Here is a 27,535-nt window from a genome sequence, read left to right on the forward strand (position 1 = left end):
ATGCTGCTGCTTTTAGGAAAATAAACTTTCCTTACCTTCTCTAGCATTGTCCTGTCTGTGTCCCCTCCTCGGGGTTGATCTCCAGCCTCCTGCATTTCCTGGTTCTCGGCCGGTCATGTGATCGGCACGGCAGAGTGAAATCTCTTGTGCCTTATCACAGCAGCAGGAGGGAGGCCTGGCAGACACGCTGGAGGAGGTGAGTAAAAAGTTTATTATTTTACTGTTTGCAGCAGCATAGGGGACATAGCTAACACGGGGGAGGGGGCATGTGCAATCAAAGAAGGGGCAGGCAGATATAATATACACTGCTGCCCCAGCCTATCGCCGCGGTGCACTTTCAGCACCATGGTGGTGGACAGCAGCTGTGCATATTATATGAGCGGGTGCAGGAGATCAAAGTCTGCTGCTCCCAGCTTTCATAAGTCCCCCAGCAGAGCTCCAGAGCTGCCCGCACCTCCCCTGGACTCTGTAGTGTGTGTATATATATATATATACACCCCCCCCCCCGTATATTCGGATTATAAGACGCACCCCCTACTTTCCCCCAAAATTTGGGGGAACAAAAGTGCGTCTTATAAAGCGAAAAATACGGTAAATAAAAAACAAACGCAAAACTTTACTAAAAAAAAAAAAAAAATTGCAATTTACATTTCCTTCAGAAACTTTTTTTTTTTTAAATAAAACAAACAAAAGTAATGGATACCTAGGTGATCAGGACTCAAGGATAGAAAATATATAAAATTGTTGCAAGTTTACAAAAATGAGAGAAATAAAGAAAAAGAATATTAGAAATTTTCTGTTTAGACATTTGGACATAAATTACGGGAGTGACATCTCAATCCGTTGGATGCGGCAACAAAATATATACATGTAAAAATCAGCAATCGAGTGGAAATTCTAGGTTATAGCATAGGTGAAATTATTATTTATTATTATAAATAAATAAATCAATTTGTTTCTTCCTCCTCTTGGTTCACTGGCTCAAAGGGCAATGTGGTTTGTCCTCTTTCGGGATCTTGCATTCGGAGAATTCGGATAATGTTACTAGTTTGAAGCGAGCTGCAAAAAAAAAAAAAAAAAATACACAATATTAAATTGAGGAATAAATCCAAAAACATCCTCAAGTAGAGTTAACACTTAAGCAACCAATTTTCATTTTTGCCTCCTCTTTTTCCAAAAGCTATAATGTTTTTGTTTTCACTTCTCTGTATACCTTGCCAAAGGGGTTGTAGTTTTGAATGGCAACATTCACCATATTATGCACTGAAAATTTAAAATAAAAAGGGGGTGAATTGGAAAAATAAAAAACTCCTAATAGCAAACAAAAGAAAAAAAAAAAAAAGATTTTTATTTTATTTTTTTTAAATTTTGCTTTTAAAATTGATCAATTAACTTGAAGTCCAAGTCAGTGTGATTTCAGCAATGCCAAACATTTCTAGTTTTTTCCATTGTGGTGTGAAAAAAAAAAAATGAAAAAAAAAAAGTGTATGTATTGCAATTTCCTGAGTCCTGTAACATTTTTCTGTTGATGGAGCTTCTTTTTTACGTGACGAGCTGTTTAGGTTATTGATATAATTTAGGGGGTGTTTTTCTGGCGTTTCATTCTCATGAGGTTTACCATACTAGTTAATAGGTTTTCTATATTCTTATAGATCAGGACTTTTACGGACATAGGAATACATATGATGCCTTTACTTTTGAAACTGGGAAACAAAAGCTGGGGGTAGTTGATAATTTAAAAACAAAAAAAAAAAACAAAAAAAAAAAACAAAACAAAACCCCCAACTCTTTTCATTCCACCCCATTTTTTAGTCCCCTTTAGATGACATAAACCTGCAATCCTTGTTCCATATCCTGCAATACTACTATATTCCATTTCTTAGACTGATGTCTTGCTAAAAACTAAGCTTCCCAGAATGACGTACATAGCGGAGGTTGGGGCCCTCATTAGGCCCCAGGCTGCCATGAAAGCCCACTGTCGATAAAGCCGTTTAAATGTCACTATTAGAGTTGAGCGGATTGCTAATAGGTCCGGCGGATCAGTTGCGGGTTCACAAGGAAGTCCGAGATCCGATCCGGAATCCGGGCCAATGAGAGAGACAGAGAGAGAGAGAGAGTGAGAGTGAGTGTGTGAGAGAGTGTGAGAGTGTGAGAGAGTGAGAGTGAGTGTGTGAGAGAGTGTGAGAGTGTGAGAGAGTGAGAATGAGTGTGTGAGAGTGTGAGAGAGTGAGAGTGAGTGTGTGAGAGTGTGAGAGAGTGAGAGAGTGAGAGAGTGAGAGTGAGTGTGTGAGAGTGTGAGAGAGAGAGAGAGTGAGAGAGAGTGTGAGAGTGTGAGAGAGTGAGAGTGAGAGTGAGAGAGTGAGAGAGAGTGAGAGTGAGAGTGAGAGAGAGAGAGTGAGAGAGAGTGAGAGAGAGTGAGAGAGAGAGAGAGAGAGAGTGAGAGAGTGAGAGAGAGAGAGTGAGAGAGAGTGAGAGAGAGTGAGAGAGAGTGAGAGAGAGTGAGAGAGAGAGGAGCTTGCTCTGCTCACAGCTTAAGAGGCAGATGTCACCTGTATAACAGACTGCAGGCTCAACTTCAGAGTCCGCCATGATGTGCGTGTGATCTGTGGAGGACCTACCTCCGGGGACACTGCAGTCCAGGCTGCTGTAGCTCAATACACGACACAGCCGTGACCTGTAGATCTCCCGGGGAAAATGTGATCTCCAAATTCACCCAAAAAAAAGAGAACATATGCCCTGGTACATGTGGTCTAACACCTTAAAGCATCGCTCCAGCATTTTCTTCCCTGCTGGAATGACACTTTAAATCTAAGTCCCCTGACTTCTGTCACTGTCTTCATCTTCTAATCACCGCCGCTCCAGTTGGTGTCCAGTGATATGTGACCCGCCGGCAGCTCCAGTGTTTCATGGAGCATGCCGGAGGTCATAGCTCAATACAAGTCTATGAGAGCCTCGTTCTGGCATGGTTTGGCTCTCATAGACTTTTATTGGGAGCTTGTGCTGGGATTACTGAATTCCGGTAGACAGAAGTTAAGGGGACATGGTGGAGCAGTGGGACCAGAGCAGCGGTGATAGAAGATATAACATAGGGGGGCAGTGGGCTTACATTTAAAGCATCACTTCAGCACTAAAATAAAAACCAAACAAAAAAAAAAAAAAACAAACCAAAAAAAAACAAAGAAAAACAAACGCTGGAGTGATGCTTTGTATATTTTTTTTATCTCATGGCTACAAGTATAATATAATAAATGCATGTTTTACCTCGTGTGTTGTGGCGTTAATAAAATAAATTGTCGAAATCTCTGGGAATCCGCCATGGTAAGCATCATATCCATGGATATCCTCCTGTTCACCATGTCCTACAAACGGAAGAGAGGAGAGGATGGCATTAGAAAATGGGGCGTTCAGGAGCAGTAGGTCCACAGGGAGGATCATCACCGTCCAATATGGCACCTGATGCTACCACAAGAAACGCATTGTGTATGGACGGGAAGAATGAGGGAGCGCTTTCTTTTCCTCCAGGAGGGGGCTACCAGGAGACAGTGCCCCTACTAGCGGCATCTCCTCATGGAGGATCGACTCAACCTCTCACATCCACACCTTACTCTGTACTGAGGAAAATTAGTATCTCTGGCAAAACGCTAAGAACAAATGGAGTACATGTTGTATGAGAGGCTAGCCCGGGTCATTCAATGGGCCCTAGTACGCTAAAGCTGTCCAACTTTCCCTCCATAGACATCCCTGTCGGGAGAGGCAGAAGGTCCCCATACTGCACAGCAGTTGATCAGTGACAACCGTTGACATTGGAGGGTTCGGACATTTAGTCTAACCGTCTTTACTTTCATGGAATATGTCGGTGGGGTGTAGAGGTACTGTAATATTCAGATTTTCGGTACCTATCCGGCCCTGCAAGCCTGAATGTGGCCTCACGCTATTATTAATAGAAACCAGAAAACACAATACCATATAGACATCAAATTCATCCAGACATCTGAAAGGGGATTCTGCGATTGACCAGAGAGAGAGCACAAAGCAAACAGTAGAAAATGATCGCTCTCCCCCCGGACAGGGACCTCATGTCAGACAGCGCAGCCTTGTTTCCTTCTCCGGGCTGGACCTGGGGTGGAATATCACAAGAATTAGGTCTCACCTCACATCTGTGCATTTCCCAAGCACAGGGCTGGCATTTATCTGATCCAGGAGGAAGGGCTTTTTGCATTTTTTATTTTTTTTTTTTTAAAAGATCAACTTACAGTTATGGCGAGAGTTTCATTCTTGTGGTCAAAGGCCATTTTCCCAGAATAAGCTCTTTGAGAAAGCAACGTATCAAAGTAAAACTTGCATCGTAAAGTAAGGTACCTGCAAGAGAAGGAGCGGAGAGGGACTGAGTATTCCTGGTGATAGAGTCACGGCCACTATTCAGGGCTGGAGCTTACAATCTACTAATGAATATCTGATAAAACACAGACTGAAGGCCACCCCTGGCAGCCATCTGCCCTGACCCCCCCCCCCCCCCTTCCGTACACAGGAGCGCTCCTGTTCTCTGTGACAGACATCTCTGGCAGCAACTTACAGAACAGCAGGGCAAACAATCATCTTTCCAGATCCCCATACACACTAGACTGTCTGCCAAACCCGTCCATCTAAAGAGGCACCAAAATATAGAGATTGTCATTAGTGATGAGCGGGCACTACCATGCTCGGGTGCTCGTAACTACTGATGAGCGGGCACTACCATGCTCGGGTGCTCGTAACTAGTGATGAGCAGGCACTACCATGCTCGGGTGCTCGTAACTAGTGATGAGCGGGCACTACCATGCTCGGGTGCTCAGTGCTCGTAACTAGTGATGAACGAGCACTACCATGCTCAGGTGCTTGGTACTCGTAACTAGTGATGAGCGAGCACTACCATGCTCGGGTGCTCAGTGCTCGTAACTAGTGATGAGCGAGCACTAACATGCTCAGGTGCTCAGTACTCGTAACTAAGGATGAGCGGGCACTACAATGCTCGGGTGCTCAGTGCTCGTAACTAGTGATGAGCAGGCACTACCATGCTTGGGTGCTCGGGCACTACCATGCTCGGGCGCTCGGTACTCGTAACTAGTGATGAGCAGGCACTACCATGCTCGGGTGCTCGTAACTAGTGATGAGCAGGCACTACCATGCTCGGGTGCTCGTAACTAGTGATGATCGGGCACTACCATGCTCGGGTGCTCAGTGCTCGTAACTAGTGATGAGCGAGCACTACCATGCTCGGATGCTCAGTACTCGTAACTAGTGATGAGCGGGCACTACCATGCTCAAGAGAACAAAAATTATTAAAGGCATGATGGTCATGACTAAAGGCATGTTGTGGCTGAAATGCGTAGACGCAGACACTTACCTGGTCTAGTTATGGAGCTAAATGGACGTTTATTTCCATGACTTCTAACTTTTATTCCTAATAAAGCTATGTTTTAAATTATACTGAGCGGTGCTGGAATCTCCATTTTTTTCTACCACCATACTCAGGTGCTTAGTAATTGTAACAAGTGATGAGCGAGCACTACCATGCTCTGTACTCGTAACCAGTGATGAGTGGGCACTACCATGCTCAGGTGCTCTGTACTCGTAACCAGTGATGAGCAGGCACTACCATGCTCAGGTGCTTGGTACTGGCAACTAGTGATGAGTGAGCACTACCATGCTCAGGTGCTCTGTACTCGTAACCAGTGATGAGCGGGCACTACCATGCTCAGGTGCTTGGTACTGGCAACTAGTGATGAGTGAGCACTACCATGCTCAGGTGCTCTGTACTCGTAACCAGTGATGAGCAGGCACTACCATGCTCAGGTGCTTGGTACTGGCAACTAGTGATGAGTGAGCACTACCATGCTCAGGTGCTCTGTACTCGTAACCAGTGATGAGCGGGCACTACCATGCTCAGGTGCTTGGTACTGGCAACTAGTGATGAGTGGGCACTACCATGCTCAGGTGCTTGGTACTGGCAACTAGTGATGAGTGGACACTACCATGCTCAGGTGCTTGGTACTGGCAACTAGTGATGAGTGGGCACTACCATGCTCAGGTGCTTGGTACTGGCAACTAGTGATGAGTGGACACTACCATGCTCAGGTGCTTGGTACTGGCAACTAGTGATAAGTGAGGAATACCATGCTCAGGTGCTCAGAACTCTTAACCAGCAGTTGGATGCTTGGATGGGTGTGACTCTAGCACCCGAGTATAATGGAAGTCACTGGGGAACTCTTCTTGAAAAATGCATGAGTTTCCCATTGACTTCTATTATACTCGGTCCTTGAGTCGCACCCATCTGAGCATTTAACTGCTCTTTATAAGCAACTGAGCATGGTAGTGCTCGCTCATCACTAATTGCCAACTAATATCTGTCCCTGCCCTGTAAGAGGCTCATAGTCTAACTTGCCTGTCTTACACCTCAGACTATAAATTTCCAGGAACAAAAAACATAAATTACAAGAGAAATAGTAAAAGCCTTCCTGAAATTTCCGGAGCATCTTCCGTTAGAACACTGCATTGTGCGTTCCTCTGCTTCTCCTCCTGGTAATAATGCGTGACTGAATTGACAATTGGGTGTTACCCTTCATTAAAGCATGGCCCCACAGTCTGACACCACCAGCACGTAAGTTTCTGCTTTCCCTGGTTTGCAGCAAAGACCCCCAGAAACGCAGGGATGTATGACCAATGATCGATAGATTTCACTAGCTACTTGTCATAGAAGCCGATAAGGCCAAACTGTAACCAAAGTATCCTCCATTTCCAGGTTTAAGTTCTCAGATTTAAGTCACTGGATGAAAATCTTTACTGTTCTATTTCCAAATGGCCACGTGCCCTGGTTATGTGCTGATAACAGGCGTGGGCTCTGTACCACTCGGCGTGTCAACTCATACAAAGAAAATTATTCTATTCACTGTCAGAAAGCAGAGGAAATTAAAACCTACAGTAACACATGATGAATGTTAAAACATGTTATAACTAGAGATGAGTGATCCTGCCAAGGATCGGATCGGTTGAGGATTGCCGAACCCGCTGATCGGATCGATGATCCTAGCCAAACCCATTTAGTTCAATGGGAGGCAAGTGATGTGCTGTAAAAATGGTGTAGCGGGGGGCTGTAAAAGAAAGAAAATAAAAAAGGGTTAAAGCAGTACATACTTACAGAGTGCCCGTGGCTGCAACGCTACTTCCGGGTCTGAAAATCCCTCATACATATTTACTCCCCTTTCACCAGCATCTCTGATTGGATGCTGTTGGACCACGCCCTCATCCTCTGAGACAGCATTTGTGATTGGTTCGGATCACAACACACTGTGTGCTTATACTGGTGTTAAATAAATAAAAACAAATTGGCTTAGGGCCAATACAGGGGGTATTGATACTAGCACCGATAAAGCCACGGTTACAGACTGCAGCCTCCAGCCATGCACTTATCTTAGCTGTGTATCAAAATAAGAGTAACTGCATGCAGTTTTTTTTTACTTAACACGGCGTGCGGTCCACCCCTCCTTCCCAATTTTGATACCCAGGCAAGATACAGCCTGACAGCTAGGGGCCGGTATTCTCAGGCTGGGGTGACTCATGGTTAATGGTCCTCCCCCCCACCCCCTCCCAACCTAAAAATAGCAGCTTGTATAGTCACTCAGGATTGTCGCGTCCATTAGATGTGACAATCCTGGCACTTAACCTGGTTCTTTCCGATTGCCCTGATATGGTCGCAATCGGAGTAATAAGGGGTTAACCACAATTCACAGCTCCACTAAACCCTAATTAGTGATGGGAGGCATCTAAGAGACCCACTTATTACTAATCTGTAAGTGAAAAGAAATAAACAAAAAAGCCAAAAAACAAATCTTTTATTTGAAAGAAAAAAAAACCAAAACAGCCTTTCACCCCTTTATTAACCCTCAAAAACACCAAAGTACGAAGTAATCCACACTAGGTCCCACGATGATTCCAGCTCTGCTACATCTGAAGTCACAGTGTGCAGTCATAGAACAATGACCGCACTCTATAAGATTCAATGAGAATGAGCTGCAATGATCGCTGATGTCACTCAGGTTATTTGCGGTCACAGCTGGAGGTTACCATGGCCCTAAACCTGTGATCGTAGGTAACCTGACCTCAGAGGACCTCAATAAACTCACTGAGTTCAAAAACTTGCATCTCCTGGCCGAAAACTGGATTTTTTTCCCAAGTGATGCAGATTTGGTGCTGAAATTTTTACTACATTCCTGCACCCAATCTACACCATCTAGCAAAGAAAAAAAACAAAGAAAACAAAACAAAAAACACATCACTACTGCATGCAGTATGATGCGTTTTTTGTGTAGATTGGGTGCAGGAATATGGTGTAAAAGTTTAAGCATTAAATCTGCAGCTCTTCGAAAAAAAAAAATGTACAATTTTTTTTTTTTTTTTTGCCATGATATGCATTTGGTGCTGAACCCTGGTGCAGACATTTCAGCACCAAATTTGTACCCCCTGGAGGAAAATTGCACCAAAATGTACACAAAACAGTTTTTGTGCCAAGAGATGCTGAAATTTTTACACCATATTCCTGCACCCAATCTACACCTCCTGGCAAAACCCCCCCAAAAAACGCATCACTACAACATCATACCGCATGCGGTATTGATGAGTTTTTTTGGCAGTGGATGCAGGTCTGTGAACTCAGTAAGTTCACTGAGGTCAGGTTAGCTGCGGTCACAGGTGGGAGGGCCGTAGGAACCTCCACCCATGACCACAACTAACCTGAGTGACGTCACCGATCATCGCCTAAAGCTTACAGAGTTTGGTCATCCCGCGCTGTGCCTTCAGTAGTGTAGCATAGCTGGAATCGTTGTGGGACCATGTGTGAATTACATCGTACCAGCAGGGGTGTTTTGGGGGCTAATAAAGTGGTGAAAGAGGGTACTTTTTTGTGTTATTTCAAATAAAGGATTTATTCACTGTTTGTGTTTATTTATCTTGAATGCTGTGTGTGTGTGTGTGGGGGGGGGTCTCATAAACCCTCCCCATTACTAATCTAGGGCTTAGTGGCAGTTGTGAGCTGTGAGTAACCTCTTATTACCTTGATTTCCACCGGACCAGGCCAAAATTAGAAAGAGCCGGAGAAAGTGCTGGGATTGTCGCATCTAATGGATGCGACAATCCTAGGCGGCTGCAAGCTGCTATTTTTAGGCTGGGGGGGACTCAATAAGCATGGTAACCATACGCCATACGCAATAACCATACGCCAATTGTTTTATTTTATACTACGATAGACCTGCAGACAGGGTCTGTGATTCAAAGCCAACGCTGTCTGGGGGTGGGGTCTAACGGCAGCAATGAACACGCATTAGGGATAATTATTAGCCACGGACGTAGCGCTGCAGCCGCGGAGACTTGGTAAGTATGTACTGCTTTAGCATTTTTTTTTTTATAATTACAGTGGCCAATATCAGCCATGTCAATACTTGACACGACTGTGATGAGCAGGAAGAGGATGATTTTTGCCATCTGAATATTTACCAAATTTCGGCAAGATCGCTGACTTTTGCAGTAAATGATCAGATGTCCGATCTGGCCAAAGATCGTAATATTTTAACATATTTCGAAGTTTGCTGATCAGGATCGCTCATCATTTCATCAGAAATAAACCTTTTTTTTTTTAACCAAAAATGGGACATCCTCATAAACCGCTTTGCTAAGTACCAAAGAGAACACATTATTAATAAACTAGTAAGATAAATCCAAGGTTAAGTGATGATATCCGAAGTGGTCTCGGTGGAGACGATTATCAGTCACATCAATTAAATGAATATCGCACCATGACTGAAGAAATGTCATCAGAAGAGAGGAACAATAGTCTGTGAACACAGATGAAGCCGTCACAGTGCGGATATTAATTTTGCCAGTCACAAGCCGACATATTACACTTTACTAGAGAGCGGTTCATTTCCCGGGATAATGCCCACTTACTGGAAACCTTTATACAAGTCAGGCTAGTTTCACACTTGCGTTAAACGGCATCCGTTGCATTTCGTTGTGTGACTGATGCAACGGATGTGTTGCATATAGTGGCACAACGGATGCAACGGATCGTACAAAACAACGGAAAGCTTTTTTTTTTTTCCTTCTTCTTTCCAGTTTTACCGGCAGCAGACTATTGTGAACGATCAGCTGATCACCCGGCGGCCAGGCGCTCAGCTGATCGCTCTCAATAGCCGGCTGCCGGGCGCTCAGCTGATCGCTCTCAATAGCCGGCTGCCGGGCGCTCAGCTGATCGCTCTCAATAGCCGGCTGCCGGGCGCTCAGCTGATCGCTCCCAATAGCCGGGTGCTCAGCTGATCGCTCTCAATAGCCGGCTGCCGGGCGCTCAGCTGATCGCTCTCAATAGCCGGCTGCCGGGCGCTCAGCTGATCGCTCTCAATAGCCGGCTGCCGGGCGCTCAGCTGATCGCTCCCAATAGCCGGGTGCTCAGCTGATCGCTCTCAATAGCCGGCTGCTGGGCGCTCAGCTGATTGCTCTCAATAGCCGGCTGCCGGGCGCTCAGCTGATCGCTCTCAATAGCCGGCTGCCGGGCGCTCAGCTGATTGCTCTCAATAGCCGGCTGCCGGGCGCTCAGCTGATTGCTCTCAATAGCCGGCTGCCGGGCGCTCAGCTGAGAGCTCTCAATAGCAGGCAGCCGGGCGCTCAGCTGAGAGCTCTCAATAGCCGGCAGCCGGGCGCTCAGCTGAGAGCTCTCTCTCATACCGGAAGCCGGGCGCTCAGCTGAGAGCTCTCACATGCCGGCGGCTGGGCGCTCAGCTGATCGCTCTCAATAGCCAGCTGCTGGGCGCTCAGCTGATCGCTCTCAATAGCCGGCTGCCGGGCGCTCAGCTGAGCGCTCTCACATGCCGGCAGCTGGGCTCTCAGCTGAGCGCTCCCACATGCCGGCAGCCGGGCGCTCAGCTGAGAGCTCTCAATAGCCGGCAGCCGGGCGCTCAGCTGAGAGCTCTCAATAGCCGGCTGCCGGACGCTCAGCTGAGAGCTCTCTCACATACCGGAAGCCGGGCGCTCAGCTGAGAGCTCTCACATGCCGGCGGCCGGGCGCTCAGCTGATTGCTCTCACATGCCGGCGGCCGGGCGCTCAGCTGAACGGTCGGCCACCGAGAAACAAAATAAAGTTTCTGTGATTAAGAAAAAAAAAAAAAGAGCATGCGCAGTGAAAAATAAAGGTTTCCGCCGCTCTAAAAAATGTTACATGCTGCGTTCCTTCCGCCCGACGCAACGTCAAAATAACGATGCTGCGTCATCCAGTGGATGCAACTCTGACACTTGCGTTACAGTGCGTTGTCCATACAAGTCTATGGAGAATAGCGCAGTGCGTTAGTGACGGACTGCGCTGAACGCAAGTGTGAAAGTACCCTCACACAGCACAGAAATCCGCAACCAAAAACCTAAAGCGAAATGTGAGCATCATTTATGCAAAAAGATACAGGAGCATTGAAAAGAAAAACCAAAACAAAACACAAAACAAAACACACTAGAAGAAGAGAAGAGACATGTGGGGAACGGGCTCAGTATTTCCTTACATCACAGAAATGTAGGAAAAGCGCGACAGCACGGACCGACCTGCGAAACTGCTGATAAGTCTTGTATCGCTGGGTCATGATGTCGTCTAACAATTTCACAAACACTTTCAGATTCTTCACTTTACTTTCCACATCCTGATAGTTTTCTTTCGCAGCATGGTAGTCTCTGGAAGAAAAAAAAATGGCGCAACAATAACAGATATGCGGGTAAGCTCTTCCCACCTACCTCTCTAAATCCACAGCGCTTATGGCAGAAATCTATAAAAGGGTCTGTCTCCTGTGCTCAGCTGCGTTCTGTGCTCACGTGACAATGAATGTAGAGAGCTGGTGCACGCACCGCCCTCCTCTCCGCTCACTGATGGTCAAACGACCAGAGAAACGAGGGAGCAGAGGACACCAGTACAAGAGACAGATTTAGGGCCCAACGCTAGGACCTGCGCCTCCCAGAAACTGATGGTATACTTCAGAGCTGTCATTCATAATACACAGACCAAAGCTCTGCAAAATGGACAATTTCAACCAAATTTATCGTTCATCGTTTGGGTCTTTGGATGGCAAACTTATTGACTTTAGGGAGAGAAACATTGGTAGTCATCTAAAAAATTGATCAGGCATGTGCCATATTTGCTTACGACTATCGTTCTTAGCACAACAGCCTACCATTATTAGGCCGGTTTCAGACGTCCGTGTTTCAAGTACATGTGACATCCGTTTTTAACACAGATGCCACATGTACCCATGTTATTCTATGCTGTCACTCACACACGGACTGTGTGATCCCTCGTGGCCCTGCACGCACGCACAGTGACATGTTCGTTATTTCTATGGCAGCATGGGTTTCACACGGATCACACACTGATGTGATCCATGTGACATCAGTGTGACACGTACTGGAAAAAAATACGGGTTTTTTAAATAAGAAGATTTTCTATATTCATCTGTATCCACTGCACGGAGAAGCTGTAAGCAGGAGCATCACAGGGACAGGTGAGTATCCAGTATTGTGTGTGTGTGTGTGTGTGCAGTGAGGACCTGGAAGATAGAGGATCGTGGGGACAGAATCCCAGAGGACAGCATCACCGGTGACAGGTGAGTATTAAGCAAGCAAGCAGTGTGCGTGTGCAGTGACATCCAGGAGGTCATCAGAGTTCCCAATGAACTCTGATGAACCCATGAACTAGTCACTGTCCTGACACCTGTAGTGCGGGTATCACGGGGGTGTCATCAGGATGTCATCACAGTTCATTGGGAACTCCAATGACCTCCTGGATGTCACTGCACTTACACCGTTTGCTGAATACTCACCTGTCCCCGCGATGCTGTCCTCGGCGGTGCTGTTCCCGCGATGCTGTCCACGCAATGCTCTGGCTTCCATCTCCTCAGTGCGGTGAGTAATCAGTGAATAGAATGAGCGGTGGTCAGAAGCGGGAGGCAGCAGAGCCAAAGAAACCAGCCTCATATTGAGCTCTGGGCTCCTTAAAGGGGTTGTCCAGTCTTAAGGTTATAGCCTGTGGTCACTATGTGACTACAGGCTATTGAATCCTCACAAAGCGTGCACTGCACACTAAGTTTCACCGATGCCAGGTGGTCATGTGACTGCAAGTATGTAATTTGCATCCTTCCAGACACATTCCAACTAGACGTGCTCAGCCTCGCTCAATTCATTTGTATTGAGCGAGGCCACACACGTCTAGTCGTCACATGACCACAAGTATGCAAATCACATACTTGCGGTGACATGGCCGCCCGCTCCTGGGAGAATCCTGGTGGCATGCGCTGCGCACTCTGAGGATTCAAGTCTGTAGCCACATAGAGCAACCGCAGACTTTAACCTGAAGCCTGGGCAACCTATTTACTACAGAAGTAGCCACTTGGATTTGGCTATAGCTAGTGAACCCTTCAGACACATGCAGACAACATAAGATCTATACCTTCACTGTAAGCTTGTGTACATTAATCATTCCATGATGGGCTGGTAATACATCACGGTTATCAATCTGTAGCAATGGGCAACCGCTAAAATGTTCGGGTGCCCGGTCCCAAAGTTGAGCAGGTCAGTCGCTCTGAAAGTGTTCAACTCGAGTAACTAATATAATGCCAGTCAATAATTGGGCAGTTTGTCTCTCTGCACATATACAGCTAGCCGTAAACAGAGAGCTTGCTGGGGCAGGAGGACAGGGTTTTTTCTTTTGACACACTACCTCAATGCCGGACTGTGTGAATAACATAGTACACGTCATGCACCCAGGCTTCAGAAGAAGAAGGAGGAGGACAAAGATGGCCGAAAGAGGAGGCACCCTGAGAACGGACAGTCTGCACCGAACCGACCGTTTAGGTGACTATTATAAAGTGTTTTTTATGTTGTACACAGCGGCCTGGGCTCTTACATACAGTATGTTAGAATGCTGTATATAAGAGCCCAGTGGTGGTAGCCACAGCTTATAGTCATCAAGTCTGGTGACAGGGTCCCTTTAAACATTTTACGGTAAGTTATGAGGAGGTGGTAAGCTAAAGCAGGGATTTGGCTCAAAACTCATGCTTTTAGATACCTGTGTAAAAGGGATAATGTGATGTTTTCCCACCTTTAAAAATCGGAGATGGAAAACCAGACATTAGACAAAAGCAATTGGATTCAAGTTTCCTTGGTGCCCAGCCCTACATTACTGCCAGTCTTCATGTCTGCATCCAAGCCACCTATGGTGCTTACCAGACTCCACCATCAAGTGTGAGGCCCAGTGACGTCCCTGGGCTTACAGCATAACCCCGGTTTTAATTATTTCACAAATCAATAGCATACATGAAAATAAGCAATTTGTAACATATCTTAGGCTACTTTCACACATCAGTTTTTTGGCATCAGGCACAATCCGGCGCATACATTTTTGCATCTGTTTCGTCCGTTTTTTTACAATACATTGGAGCATGCTCAGTTTAAAATAACGGATCCGGCGGCAGCATCAGTTTGTTGCCGCATTACGCCGGATCCGGAGACAAAAAAGGGAATTTTGTTTACTTACCGTAAATTCCTTTTCTTCTAGCTCCTATTGGGAGACCCAGACAATTGGGTGTATAGCTTCTGCCTCCGGAGGCCACACAAAGTATTACACTTTTAAAAAAGTGTAACCCCTCCCCTCTGCCTATACACCCTCCCGTGGATCACGGGCTCCTCAGTTTTGGTGCAAAAGCAGGAAGGAGAAAACTTATAAATTGGTCTAGGGTAAATTCAATCCGAAGGATGTTCGGAGAACTGAAGACCATGAACCATAAGAATAAATCAACATCAACAACATGTGTACACAAAAGAACAACCAGCCCGAAGGGCACAGGGGCGGGTGCTGGGTCTCCCAATAGGAGCTAGAAGAAAAGGAATTTACGGTAAGTAAACAAAATTCCCTTCTTCTTTGTCGCTCCATTGGGAGACCCAGACAATTGGGACGTCCAAGAGCAGTCCCTGGGTGGGTAAAAGAATACCTCAATAAAAGGAGCCGAAAACGGCCCCCTCTTACAGGTGGGCAACCGCCGCCTGGAGGACTCGCCTACCTAGACTGGCGTCTGCCGAAGCAAAGGCATGCACCTTGATAGTGCTTCGTGAAAGTGTGCAGACTAGACCACGTAGCTGCCTGACACACCTGCTGAGCCGTCGCCCGGTGCCGCAAAGCCCAGGACGCACCTACGGCTCTGGTAGAATGGGCTTTCAACCCTGAAGGAAGTGGAAGCCCAGAAGAACGGTAGGCTTCGAGAATCGGTTCCTTGATCCACCGAGCCAAGGTTGACTTGGAGGCCTGAGAGCCCTTACGCTGGCCAGCGACAAGGACAAAGAGCGCGTCTGAACGGCGCAGGGGCGCCGTGCGAGACACGTAGAACCGGAGTGCTCTCACTAGATCCAAAGAGTGCAAATCCTTTTCACACTGGTGAATTGGATTAGGGCAAAAGGAAGGCAAGGAGATATCCTGATTTAGATGAAAGGGGGATACCACCTTAGGAAGACATTCCGGGACAGGACGCAAAACCACCTTATCCTGGTGAAAAACCAGGAAGGGGGCTTTGTATGACAGCGTTGCAAGCTCAGACACTCTCCGAAGTGATGTGACCGCCACCAGGAAGGCCACCTTCTGAGAAAGACAGGAAAGAGAAACATCCCGCAGCGGCTCAAAAGGCGGCTTTTGAAGAGCCGTCAGAACCCTGTTAAGATCCCAAGGATCCAACGGACATTTGTAAGGTGCGACCATGTGGCAAACCCCCTGCAGGAACGTGCGGACCTGCGGAAGCCTGGCTAGACGCTTTTGAAAAAACATGGAGAGTGCTGACACTTGGCCCTTGAGAGAGCCGAGGGACAAACCCTTGCCCATTCCAGATTGTAGGAATGAAAGAAATGTGGGTAAAGCAAACTGCCATGGAGACAAACCGTTATCAGAGCATCAGGATAAGAAAAGTTGCCAAGACCTGTAATAGATTTTGGCGGACATTGGCTTCCTAGCTTGTCTTATGGTGGCAATGACATCCTGAGATAACCCTGAAGACGCTAGGAGCCAGGACTCAATGGCCACACAGTCAGGTTGAGGGCCACAGAATTCAGATGGAAAAACGGCCCTTGTGACCGCAAGTCTGGACGGTCTGGAAGTGCCCACGGTTGACCCACCGTGAGATGCCACAGATTCGGATACCACGACCGCCTCGGCCAGTCTGGAGCGACGAGAATGGCGCGACGGCAGTTGGACCGGATCTTGCGTAGTACTCTGGGCAGCTTTGCCAGAGGGGGAAACACATATGGCAGTCGAAACTGCGACCAATCCTGGACCAGAGCGTCCGCTGCCAGAGCTCTGTGATCCTGAGACCGTGCCATGAAGGCCGGGACCTTGTTGTTGTGTCTCGATGCCATGAGATCGACGTCCAGCGTTCCCCAGCGGCGACAGATCTCTCGAAACACGTCTGGGTGAAGAGACCATTCCCCCGCGTCCATGCCCTGACGACTGAGAAAATCTGCTTCCCAGTTTTCCACGCCCGGGATGTGAACTGCGGAGATGGTGGAGCCTGTGGCTTCCACCCACTGCAGAATCCGCTCGACTTCCTGGAAGGCTTGACGACTGCGAGTGCCGCCTTGGTGGTTGATGTAGGCGACGGCAGTGGCGTTGTCCGACTGGATTCGGATCTGCCTGCCCTCCAGCCACCGATGGAAAGCCAATAGGGCTAGATATACTGCCCTTATCTCCAGAATATTGATCTGAAGGGACGATTCTATTGAGTCCAGGTTCCTTGAGCCCTGTGGTGGAGAAAAACCGCTCCCCAACCTGACAGGCTCGCGTCCGTGGTGACCACGGCCCAGGTTGGGGGGAGGAAGGATTTTCCCCGAGACAGAGATGTGGGTAGGAGCCACCACTGAAGTGATGTTTTGGTTGCAAGTGAAAGAGAGATGTTCTTGTCGAGGAAAGCCGAACTCTTGTCCCATTTGCGAAGAATGTCCCATTGGAGTGGCCGTAGATGGAATTGCGCGAACGGCACTGCCTCCATAGCTGCAACTATCTTCCCCAGGAAGTGCATGAGGCGCCTTAAAGGGTGTGACTGACTCCGAAGAAGTGACTGCACCCCCGCCTGCAGAGAAAGCCGTTTGTCCTGCGGTAGCTTGACTAACGCTGGAAGAGTATGAAACTCCATCCCGAGGTAAGTCAGTGATTGGGTCGGCGTCAACTTGGATTTCGGGAAATTGATGATCCACCCAAACTGCTGGAGAGTCGCCAGAGTGACGGTAAGACTTCGTTGACACGCCACCCGAGAAGGGGCCCTGACTAGGAGATCGTCCAAGTATGGGATTACCGAGTGGCCCTGAGAGTGCAGGACCGCCACGACGGATGCCATGACTTTGGTGAAGACCCGTGGGGCTGTCGCCAGGCCGAAGGGCAATGCGACGAACTGGAGGTGTTCGTCCCCGATGGCGAAACGCAGGAAACGTTGGTGCTCGGGTGCGATCGGCACATGGAGATAAGCATCCTTGATGTCGATCGATGCTAGGAAGTCTCCTTGTGACATCGAGGCGATGACCGAGCGGAGAGATTCCATCCGAAACCGTCTGGTTCTCACATGTCTGTTGAGCAGCTTGAGGTCCAGAACGGGACGGAAAGACCCGTCCTTTTTTAGTACCACGAACAAGTTGGAGTAAAATCCGCGACCACGTTCCTGAAGGGGAACGGGAATCGCAACTCCTTCCATCTTTAGAGCGTCCACCGCCTGAAACAGTGCGTCTGCCTGTGCGGGGGGTGGGGAGGTTCTGAAAAAACGAGCCGTAGGTCGAGAGCTGAACTCTATCCTGTAACCATGAGACAGAATGTCTCTCACCCATCGGTCTTGAACGTGTGGCCACCAGGCGTCGCCAAAGCGGGAGAGCCTGCCACCGACCGAGGATGTGGCTAAATGAAGCCGAGAGTCATGAGGAGGCCGTCTTGGAGGCAGTGCCTCCTGCGGCCTTTTGGGGGCGTGACTTGGACCGCCACCCATAGGAGTTCCTCTGGCCTTTCTCCGGCCGGTTGGACGAAGAGGATTGGGGCTTGGCGGAGGGACGAAAGGACCGAAACCTCGATTGGATTTTTCTCTGCTGAGGTCTCTTAGGTTTGGACTGGGGTAAGGAGGAGTCCTTTCCCGAGGATTCCTTAATAATCTCATCCAACCGTTCGCCAAACAAACGTTCGCCAGAAAAAGGCAAACTAGTTAAGAACCTTTTGGAAGCAGAGTCTGCTTTCCATTCGCGCAGCCACATGGCCCTGCGGACTGCCACGGAGTTAGCGGATGCTACAGCCGTACGGCTAGCAGAGTCCAGGACGGCGTTCATGGTGTAGGACGAAAATGCTGATGCCTGAGAGGTCAAGGAAGACACATGCGGAGCAGAATTCCGCGTGACAGCATTAATCTCAGTCAGACATGCCGAGATTGCTTGGAGAGCCCACACAGCCGCAAAGGCCGGGGCAAAAGACGCGCCCGTGGCCTCATAAAAAGACTTCACCAAGAGCTCTGTCTGTCAGTGGCATCCTTCAGGGATGAGCCATCGGCAACAGACACAACGGACCTAGCAGCCAATCTAGAGACTGGCGGATCCACCTTGGGTGAGTGCGCCCAGCCCTTAACGACCTCAGGTGAAAAGGGATAACGCGTGTCAGAGTGCCTTTTAGCAAAACGCTTGTCCGGGACCGCTCTGGGCTTCTGGACAGCGTCCCTGAAGTTAGAGTGATCAAAGAACGTATTGCGCGTACGTTTGGGGAATCGAAATTGGTGTTTCTCCTGCTGAGAAGCCGACTCCTCTACCGGTGGAGGCGGGGGAGAGAGATCCAACACCTGGTTGATGGACGAAATAAGATCATTTACTAAGGCGTCCCCCTCAGGGGTATCAAGGTTGAGGGCGAAGTCAGGGTCAGAGCCCTGAGCTCCCACGTCCGCCTCGTCATCCTGAGAGTCCTCCAGCTGAGATCCAGAGCAGCGTGAGGAGGCCGGGGAAGAGTCCCAGCGAGGCCGCTTAGCCGGTCTGGGACTGCGATCCGGGCAGGAGTCCTCCGCCTGGGACCTAGGGGCTATCCTGGGAGCGCGCTGCGGCGCGGACCGAGAAGGCCCTGGAGGAGACAAACTAACAGGGGCCGGGGCCTGTGAAGAGCCCGGTCTGGACTGCAAAGCCTCAAGGAGCTTAGATGACCATTTGTCCATAGACTGCGCAATGGATTGAGAAAGTGACAGAGAGTTTCTCAGCGAAAGAGGCCAATGACGGTGACTCTGTCCCTGCAGCCTGCTCAGGAGGAGCAGGGGGATCTACATGAGCCGAGGGGCCGACAAGTGCCCCGGGCTCCGGCTGAGCAAGCGTGGCAGGAGTCGAGCATTGATCACAGTGAGGGTAGGTGGATCCCGCAGGCAACATAGCCCCACAAGAGGTACAGGCTGCGAAAAAAACCTGTGTCTTAAGGGCTTTGCTCCTTGTGGACGACATGCTGCAAGCAATAAGTGTCCCTTAGGAGAGCGACCACTGAGGGTATATGGGAAAGGGTTAAACAGCCGTTCCGAATATATATAATATATGTAGATATATATATATCACGGCACCCTAGGGGAACCAGCACCGGGTGACCGGTGTGGCTTACCAACCGCTGGTGTCCTCCAGATTCCCTGTTGTGGGTCCCCCAGAGCTGTAGAGATGTGCAGCTGCAGCATACACCGGCAGAATGCCAAACATGGCCGCCGGAGCTCTCAAGGGGGGAGTGGAGCCATGGGCGGCGCCGGCAAAAGGCGGGAATCTGGAGGCCCCATAGTGGTCCATGAGAGGGGAGGGGAGGCATGCAAAGATGCTCCAGCCCTCTGTCGGTAATACCGCCCTTCCCCCTGACAAGCAGGCCCGGGGGCGGGATTTTTCGCGACTAGGCCGCGATGAAGCCGGGGACTAAATTTAAGGCCGTGCCCGACAAGCAGGCACGGCCGGCGCGGAAGTCCGATGAAAAAACAACGGACGGCGCTACTGGGGAGAGAGGCGACCTCTCTCCCCGTACCGTCCCTCATGGGGACACAGAGTACCTTGAAGGTGCAGGGCCCGGTCCCTGGGGATGAAAACGCTCCGGTCCAGCAGGTTCCACCAGGGGCTGCGGATGGAGCACGGTCTCAGCAGGTGAATGACCGATGAAGCTCCCACTTCTCCCAGAGCCGCATAAGGGATGGTGAAGGAGACGGCATGTGGCTCCAGCCTTTGTACCCGCAATGGGTACCTCAACCTTAACAACACCGCCGACATAGGGGACCTCTTTTCTTCTGTCATACTATGTATGATAAATCTTTTTTTTTTTTCTATGAGTGGATGTGTGCCTCCTTCCACACAAAGCATAAAACTGAGGAGCCCGTGATCCACGGGAGGGTTACACTTTTTTAAAAGTGTAATACTTTGTGTGGCCTCCGGAGGCAGAAGCTATACACCCAATTGTCTGGGTCTCCCAATGGAGCGACAAAGAAAAAGCATTAAAAGAGACGTTCCATCCGGCCGCCGCATTAGGCAATTATGATGGATCCGACAAAAGCCGGATGCAACGCAAGGCCATCAGGCACAATCCGGCGCTAATACCAATCAATGGGGATAAAACGGATCCGGGGCCGGATCAGTTTTTTCCGGATTGTGCCTGATGGAAAAAAAACTGATGTGTGAAAGTAGCCTTATCAGACAAGAAGGGAATTTTGTTACTTACCGTAAATTCCTTTTCTTCTAGCTCTTATTGGGAGACCCAGACGATTGGGTGTATAGCACTGCCTCCGGAGGCCACACAAAGCAATTACACTTAAAAGTGTAAGGCCCCTCCCCTTCTGGCTATACACCCCCAGTGGGATCACTGGCTCACCAGTTTTAGTGCAAAAGCAAGAAGGAGGAAAGCCAATAACTGGTTTAAACAAATTCACTCCGAGTAACATCGGAGAACTGAAAACCGTTCAACATGAACAACATGTGTACCCGCAAACAAACCAAAAATCCCGAAGGACAACAGGGCGGGTGCTGGGTCTCCCAATAAGAGCTAGAAGAAAAGGAATTTACGGTAAGTAACAAAATTCCCTTCTTCTTCGGCGCTCTATTGGGAGACCCAGACGATTGGGACGTCCAAAAGCTGTCCCTGGGTGGGTAAAGAAATACCTCATGTTAGAGCTGCAAGACAGCCCTCCCCTACGGGGAGGCAACTGCCGCCTGCAGGACTCTTCTACCTAGGCTGGCGTCCGCCGAAGCATAGGTATGCACCTGATAATGTTTGGTGAAAGTGTGCAGACTCGACCAGGTAGCTGCCTGGCACACCTGTTGAGCCGTAGCCTGGTGTCGTAATGCCCAGGATGCACCCACGGCTCTGGTAGAATGGGCCTTCAGCCCTGATGGAACCGGAAGCCCAGCAGAACGGTAGGCTTCAAGAATTGGTTCCTTGATCCATCGAGCCAGGGTGGCCTTAGAAGCCTGCGACCCTTTGCGCTTACCAGCGACAAGGACAAAGAGTGCATCCGAACGGCGCAAGGGCGCCGTGCGGGAAATGTAGATTCTGAGTGCTCTCACCAGATCTAACAAATGTAAATCCTTCTCATACCGATGAACTGCATGAGGACAAAACGAAGGGAAAGAGATATCCTGATTAAGATGAAAAGAGGATACCACCTTCGGGAGAAACTCCTGAATGGGGCGCAGCACTACCTTGTCCTGGTGGAAGACCAGGAAGGGAGTCTTGGATGACAGCGCTGCCAGCTCAGACACTCTCCGAAGAGATGTGATCGCTACCAGAAAAGCCACGTTCTGGGATAGTCTAGAAAGTGAAACCTCCCTCAGAGGCTCGAAGGGCGGCTTCTGGAGGGCATAGTACCCTGTTCAGATCCCATGGATCTAACGGCCGCTTGCACGGGGGAACGATATGGCAAACCCCCTGTAGGAACGTGCGCACCATAGGAAGGCGTGCCAAACGCCTCTTGAAAAAAGACGAATAGCGCCGATACCTGACCTTTAAGGGAGCCGAGCGCCAAACCTTTTTCTAACCCAGATAGCAGGAAAGAAAGAAAGGTAGGCAATGCAAATGGCCAGGGAGACACTCCCTGAGCAGAGCACCAGGATAAGAATATCCTCCACGTTCTGTGGTTCTTAGCGGACGTGGGCTTCCTAGCCTGTCTCATGGTGGCAACGACCCCGTGGAATAATCCTGAAGACGCTAGGATCCAGGACTCAATGGCCACACAGTCAGTTTCAGGGCCGCGGAATTCCGATGGAAAAAACGGCCCTTGGGACAGCAAGTTTGGTCGGTCTGGTAGTGCCCACGGTTGGCCGACCGTGAGCTGCCACAGATCCGGATACCACGCCCTCCTCGGCCAGTCTGGGGCGACGAGTATGACGCGGCTGCAATCGGATCTGATCTTGCGTAGCACTCTAGGCAAGGGTGCCAGAGGTGGAAACACATAAGGGAGCCGGAACTGCGACCAATCTTGCGCTAGGGCGTCTGCCGCCAGCGCTCTTTGATCGCGAGACCGTGCCATGAAGGTTGGGACCTTGTTGTTGTGCCGGGGCGCCATTAGGTCGACGTCCGGCCTTCCCCAGCGGCGACAGATTTCCTGAAACACGTCCGGGTGAAGGGACCATTCCCCTGCGTCCATGCCCTGGCGACTGAGGAAGTCTGCTTCCCAGTTTTCTACGCCGGGGATGTGAACTGCGGATATGGTGGAGGCCGTGGCATCCACCCACATCAGAATCCGCCGGACTTCCTGGAAGGCTTGCCGACTGCGTGTCCCCCCTTGGTGATTGATGTATGCCACCGCTGTGGAATTGTCCGATTGAATTCGGATCTGCTTTCTTTCCAGCCACTGCTGGAAGGCTAGTAGGGCAAGATACACTGCTCTGATTACCAGAACATTGATCTGAAGGGTGGACTCCTGCTGAGTCCACGGACCCTGAGCCCTGTGGTGGAGAAAAACGCTCCCCACCCTGACAGACTCGCGTCTGTCGTGACCACCGCCCAAGACGGTGGTAGGAAGGATCTTCCCTGTGATAATGAGGTGGGAAGAAGCCACCATTGCAGAGAGTCCTTGCCGTCTGTGAAAGGGATACTTTCCTGTACAGGGATGTTGACTTCCCGTCTCATTGGCGGAGAATGTCCCATTGAAGTGAACGCAGATGAAACTGCGCAAACGGAACCGCCTCCATTGCCGCCACTATCTTCCCGAGGAAGTGCATGAGGCGTCTTAAGAAGTGCGACTGACCTTTAAGGAGAGTCTGCACCCCAGTCTGTAGTGACCGCTGCTTGTCCAGCGGAAGCTTCACTACCGCTGAGAGGGTATGAAACTCCATGCCAAGATACGTTAGTGATTGGGTCATGACAGGTTTGACTTTGAGAAGTTGATGATCCACCCGAATGTCTGGAGAGTCTCCAGCGCAACATTCAGGCTGAGTTGGCATGCCTGTTGAGAGGGTGCCTTGACAAGTATATCGTCCAAGTAAGGGATCACAGAGTGTCCCTGTGAGTGCAAGACTGCTACCACTGCCGTCATGACCTTGGCGAACCCCCGTGGGGCTGTCGCCAGCCCGAATGGCAGAGCTACGAACTGAAGCTGGTCGTTTCCTATCACGAAATGTAGAAAAACATTGGTGCTCTGTAGCAATCGGCACGTGGAGATAAGCATCTTAGATGTCTATTGATGCTAGGAAATTTCCTTGAGACATTGAGGCAATGACGGAGCGGAGGGTATCATCCGGAACCGCCTGGCCTCCACGTGCTTGTTGAGCAGTTTTAGGTCCAGAACGGAACGGAAAGAGCCATCCTTGTTTGGCACCACAACCAGATTGGAGGAAAACCGTGTCTTGTTCCTGAAGAGGAACCGGGATTACCACTCCTTCTGCCTGCAGAAGAGCATCTGCTCGGTGGGGATGTGGGGACGTTCTGAAGAATCGAGTCGGAGGACGAGAACAGAACTCTGTCCTGTGCACGTGGGCACACTGTCCCTCACCCACCGGTCTGTGACCTGTGGCAGCTAAATGTCGCCAAAGGCGAGCGAGTCTGCCATCAACCGCGGATGCGGAAAGATGAGAGAGCTGAGAGTCATGAGGAGACCGCCTTGGTAGCGGTTCCTCCGGCTGCCTTCCTTGGGCGTGATTGAGCCCGGCCGGCAGCTGAGCCCCTCTGAGGCTTTTCAGCCCTTTTTGACGAGGACAATTGGGACCTGCCCGAGCCTGGGAAGGACCGAAACCTCGGCTGTCCTTCCAGGACAGCATTAATAGGGTAAGTCGCAATACAGACATTGCGAGGTTACGGACGCCCCTGCGGCACAGATGTACTTGTGCTCAAGACCAGCTGCACAAGAACAGCTGAAAAGCTTAGGGTGCCCATACGGCTGTGAATGCCGGAGCAACCGACACGCCGATAGCCTCACAGACAGATTTCAACCAGAGTCCATCTGTCTGTCAATGGCATCTGTAAGTGAAGTCCCATCTCCACTGCAACTGTGGCTCTAGCCGCAAGCCTGGAGATTGGAGAATCCACCTTTGGACCCTGGGTCCAACGCCTGACCACGTCAGGGGGAAAGTGATAACGTGTATCCTTAATACGTTTGGAGAAAACGCTTATCTGGTAAGCGTGGTGTTTCTGGACTGCTTCTCTGAAGTCAGCGTGGCCAGAACACTACTCAATATACGTTTGAGTTTGAAATGGGACTTCTCCTGCTGTGAAGCTGACTCCTCCGCTGGGGGAGCTGAGGGAGAAAAGATCCAACATTCCATTGATGGACGCTATAGGATCATTCCTTATGGCGTCACCATCCGGTGTATCCGGAGTGAGAGCGGTGTCAGGATCAAAGTCCTGATGAGCTACGTCTACCTCATCATACAGAGAGCCTCCTGGGACCCCCCCGGAGCACCGATTTTTAATCCAAGTGAGGGTGGCCAGGGAGCAATGATCCAGATTGCCCATGGCCTGTCCGGACTGCAAGTCTCTATCCCATTGCAACTCCGTCCCTGTCCTTGGACAGGGTTGAGAGGTGGTTCTTTTGGCCACGTCAAGTAGAGACCCCGGCTGACCAAGTGCTACAGGGGAGCATTGCACCCAATGGGGAGCAGTGCCGTGGAACAGTATCACATGCAGCAAAAACAGCATCGAAAGCTTGTGTTGCTTATATGCTGCTGCCGACTTATAGAGCCAAGAATGGCGACCGTACAGTGCAATGTATATCATACAAGCATAAAGTACAAATGAACACTGCAGCACATGCAATACAAGCAGCATAGAAAGCCTGCTTTTCTGCTGCTGTAGACTAGCCATCTAGGGGAATAGAGCCCAGAATAGCGACCATACAGTGCAATGTATAGCATACAAGCATAAGTACAAATGAACACTGCAACCCCTGCAATACAAGCAGCATAGAAAAAAACCTGTGCCTCAGCACCCTTGCTTTTCTGCTGCTGTAGTCTAGCCATTCTATGGCGAATATAGCCAAGACTAGTGACCGTACAGTGCAGTGTACAGCATACAAGCATAAATACACATGAACACTTCAGTACGTGCAATACAAGCAGCATAGAAAGCCTGTGCCGTAGCACCCATGCTTTCCTGCTGCTGATGTGTCGCCATCTAAGAGGGCATATAGCCCGAAATAGCGACCTATGCAGTGTACTTAAATACAAATAGACAAAACTGCGGTATTTAATGTCAGCACCCCAGGTGCCGCTTACCGCCCGCCTATAAGCGGGTGTGTGGTCGCCCCATTCCTGTTGGTTGCCCAGAGTCCGTTCTCCCAGCTCGGGCTGCAGGAATGGCTGCCGGCGTCCTTCCCCAGCTCGTGTGAGTAGGGGCGGGCCGTGGGCGTGCCCCGAATCAGAGCGGGAAACCTGGCGTCCCACAGTGTCTAGTGAGAGGGCTGGAGCATGTAAATAAGGCTCCAGCCCTCGGCGCTGCTGAGTGTACAGCGTCTCTCCCCTACCCTGATTGACAGGGTGGGGGCGGGAACGAAGCTGAGTTAGGCCGCAAAAGCCGGGGACTGGATTTATGAGCGCCGCCGCCGTAAAAGCGCGGTCGGCGCTAAGTCCCCGGCGCACTACAAGTCCCAGCCGCGCCGCCGCTCACGGAGCGTCCGGCGCGGTAGTTCCCAATAAATAAAGTCACTCAGCTAGGCTGCAGTGACTGTAACCCTTTACTGTCCCCGGCGCACTAGCACACCCAGCAAGTCTGGAGTGTGCTGTGCCTGTGTGTACGGGGACACAGAGTACCTGAATGGTGCAGGGCCATGTCCCTGAACGGCACTCCCGCTCCACATCCAGCAGGTTCAATGGGTCTGTGGATGGAGCCCGGCCTCAGGGCTTTGGGGCCGGTAAGATCCCACTTCCTCAGAGCCCCTCAGGGGGATGGGGAAGGAAAGCAGCATGTGGGCTCCAGCCGCCGTACCAGCAATAGGTACCTCAACCTTACAAACCACCAGTGGGGTGAGAAGGGAGCATGCTGGGGGCCCTATATGGGCCCTCTTTTCTTCCATCCGATATAGTCAGCAGCTACTGCTGACTAAACAGTGGAGCTATGCGTGGATGTCTGACCTCCTTCGCACAAAGCCGAAAACTGGTGAGCCAGTGATCCCACTGGGGGTGTATAGCCAGAAGGGGAGGGGCCTTACACTTTTAAGTGTAATTGCTTTGTGTGGCCTCCGGAGGCAGTGCTATACACCCAATCGTCTGGGTCTCCCAATAGAGCGCCGAAGAAATTTGCTTCTTTCTCTGCCAGAATTTATCAGTCATTATTAAGGATGGGCGAACACGAAACGTTAATGATTCATACCTGACACCTAGCGTCCGGTGCCGAACCCCGAACACAGACTATTAACTGTAGGTCCGTGTTACTGCTCATTTCACCATCTTAAGACGTGGTTGTCACGAACCACCGGGGGGGGGGGGGGTCACTCAGAAATCCCCCGTGCTGGCCACCAATGTCACGATCGGGGGGTAACAAGCAGGAGTCACACCCCTCCTTTATACCGCCCGACCGACAGACAGAGCACGTGACGCGCTCTCTAGCGCCCCTCTTATAGTCAGGCCAATTATGGAATTGCCCGAAAATAAGCAAGGAGGCCGCTATTCTCCTGTGCCGATGATTGAAGGGTCCCCGGTGAGAGCAGGGTATATATTCCTCCGACCTCCGCGGACGGAATATATAAGAACCTCCTCGCCTCTCACTGGCCGCCCCACAATGATCCTTGGCACACACTCGCTGCCACCAACCGATTTACGGTAACTATTAGCCGAACACACAGACGTGGGATTCAAAATCGAGATAACAGAACAGCCCAAGATTAATTATATAATTTAATCAGCCTAAAGTACACTAGAAACTACAATATATACAATAGGGAATCTACAGAATATACATAGGTCAGAGTACAGTTACAGGCAAGGTATGGATTACAAACAGGCATTCAGTTCAATCAGTTACCTCATGCGTCTGGTCACAGGGGGCGCTGTAGACCAGGTT

The 27,535-nt window shown here is 49.9% G+C and overlaps 1 protein-coding gene across 1 annotated transcript in view; it reads right to left on the bottom strand.

Moving 5' to 3' along the window:
* Positions 1 to 895: 895 nt before the first annotated feature.
* Positions 896 to 27,535, bottom strand: part of SMC6 (structural maintenance of chromosomes 6) — a 224,032-nt gene continuing 197,392 nt past the window's right edge. Inside the window, 6 exon segments of the mRNA XM_075341130.1 lie at positions 896 to 1,059; positions 3,262 to 3,359; positions 3,964 to 4,062; positions 4,064 to 4,117; positions 4,254 to 4,359; positions 11,611 to 11,736. Coding sequence (XP_075197245.1) covers positions 948 to 1,059; positions 3,262 to 3,359; positions 3,964 to 4,062; positions 4,064 to 4,117; positions 4,254 to 4,359; positions 11,611 to 11,736 — 595 coding nt within the window. The 3' untranslated portion in view covers positions 896 to 947.

The sequence above is a fragment of the Anomaloglossus baeobatrachus genome, chromosome 3 (assembly GCF_048569485.1).
Source record: "Anomaloglossus baeobatrachus isolate aAnoBae1 chromosome 3, aAnoBae1.hap1, whole genome shotgun sequence".
In the NCBI taxonomy this organism is placed as follows: domain Eukaryota; kingdom Metazoa; phylum Chordata; class Amphibia; order Anura; family Aromobatidae; genus Anomaloglossus; species Anomaloglossus baeobatrachus.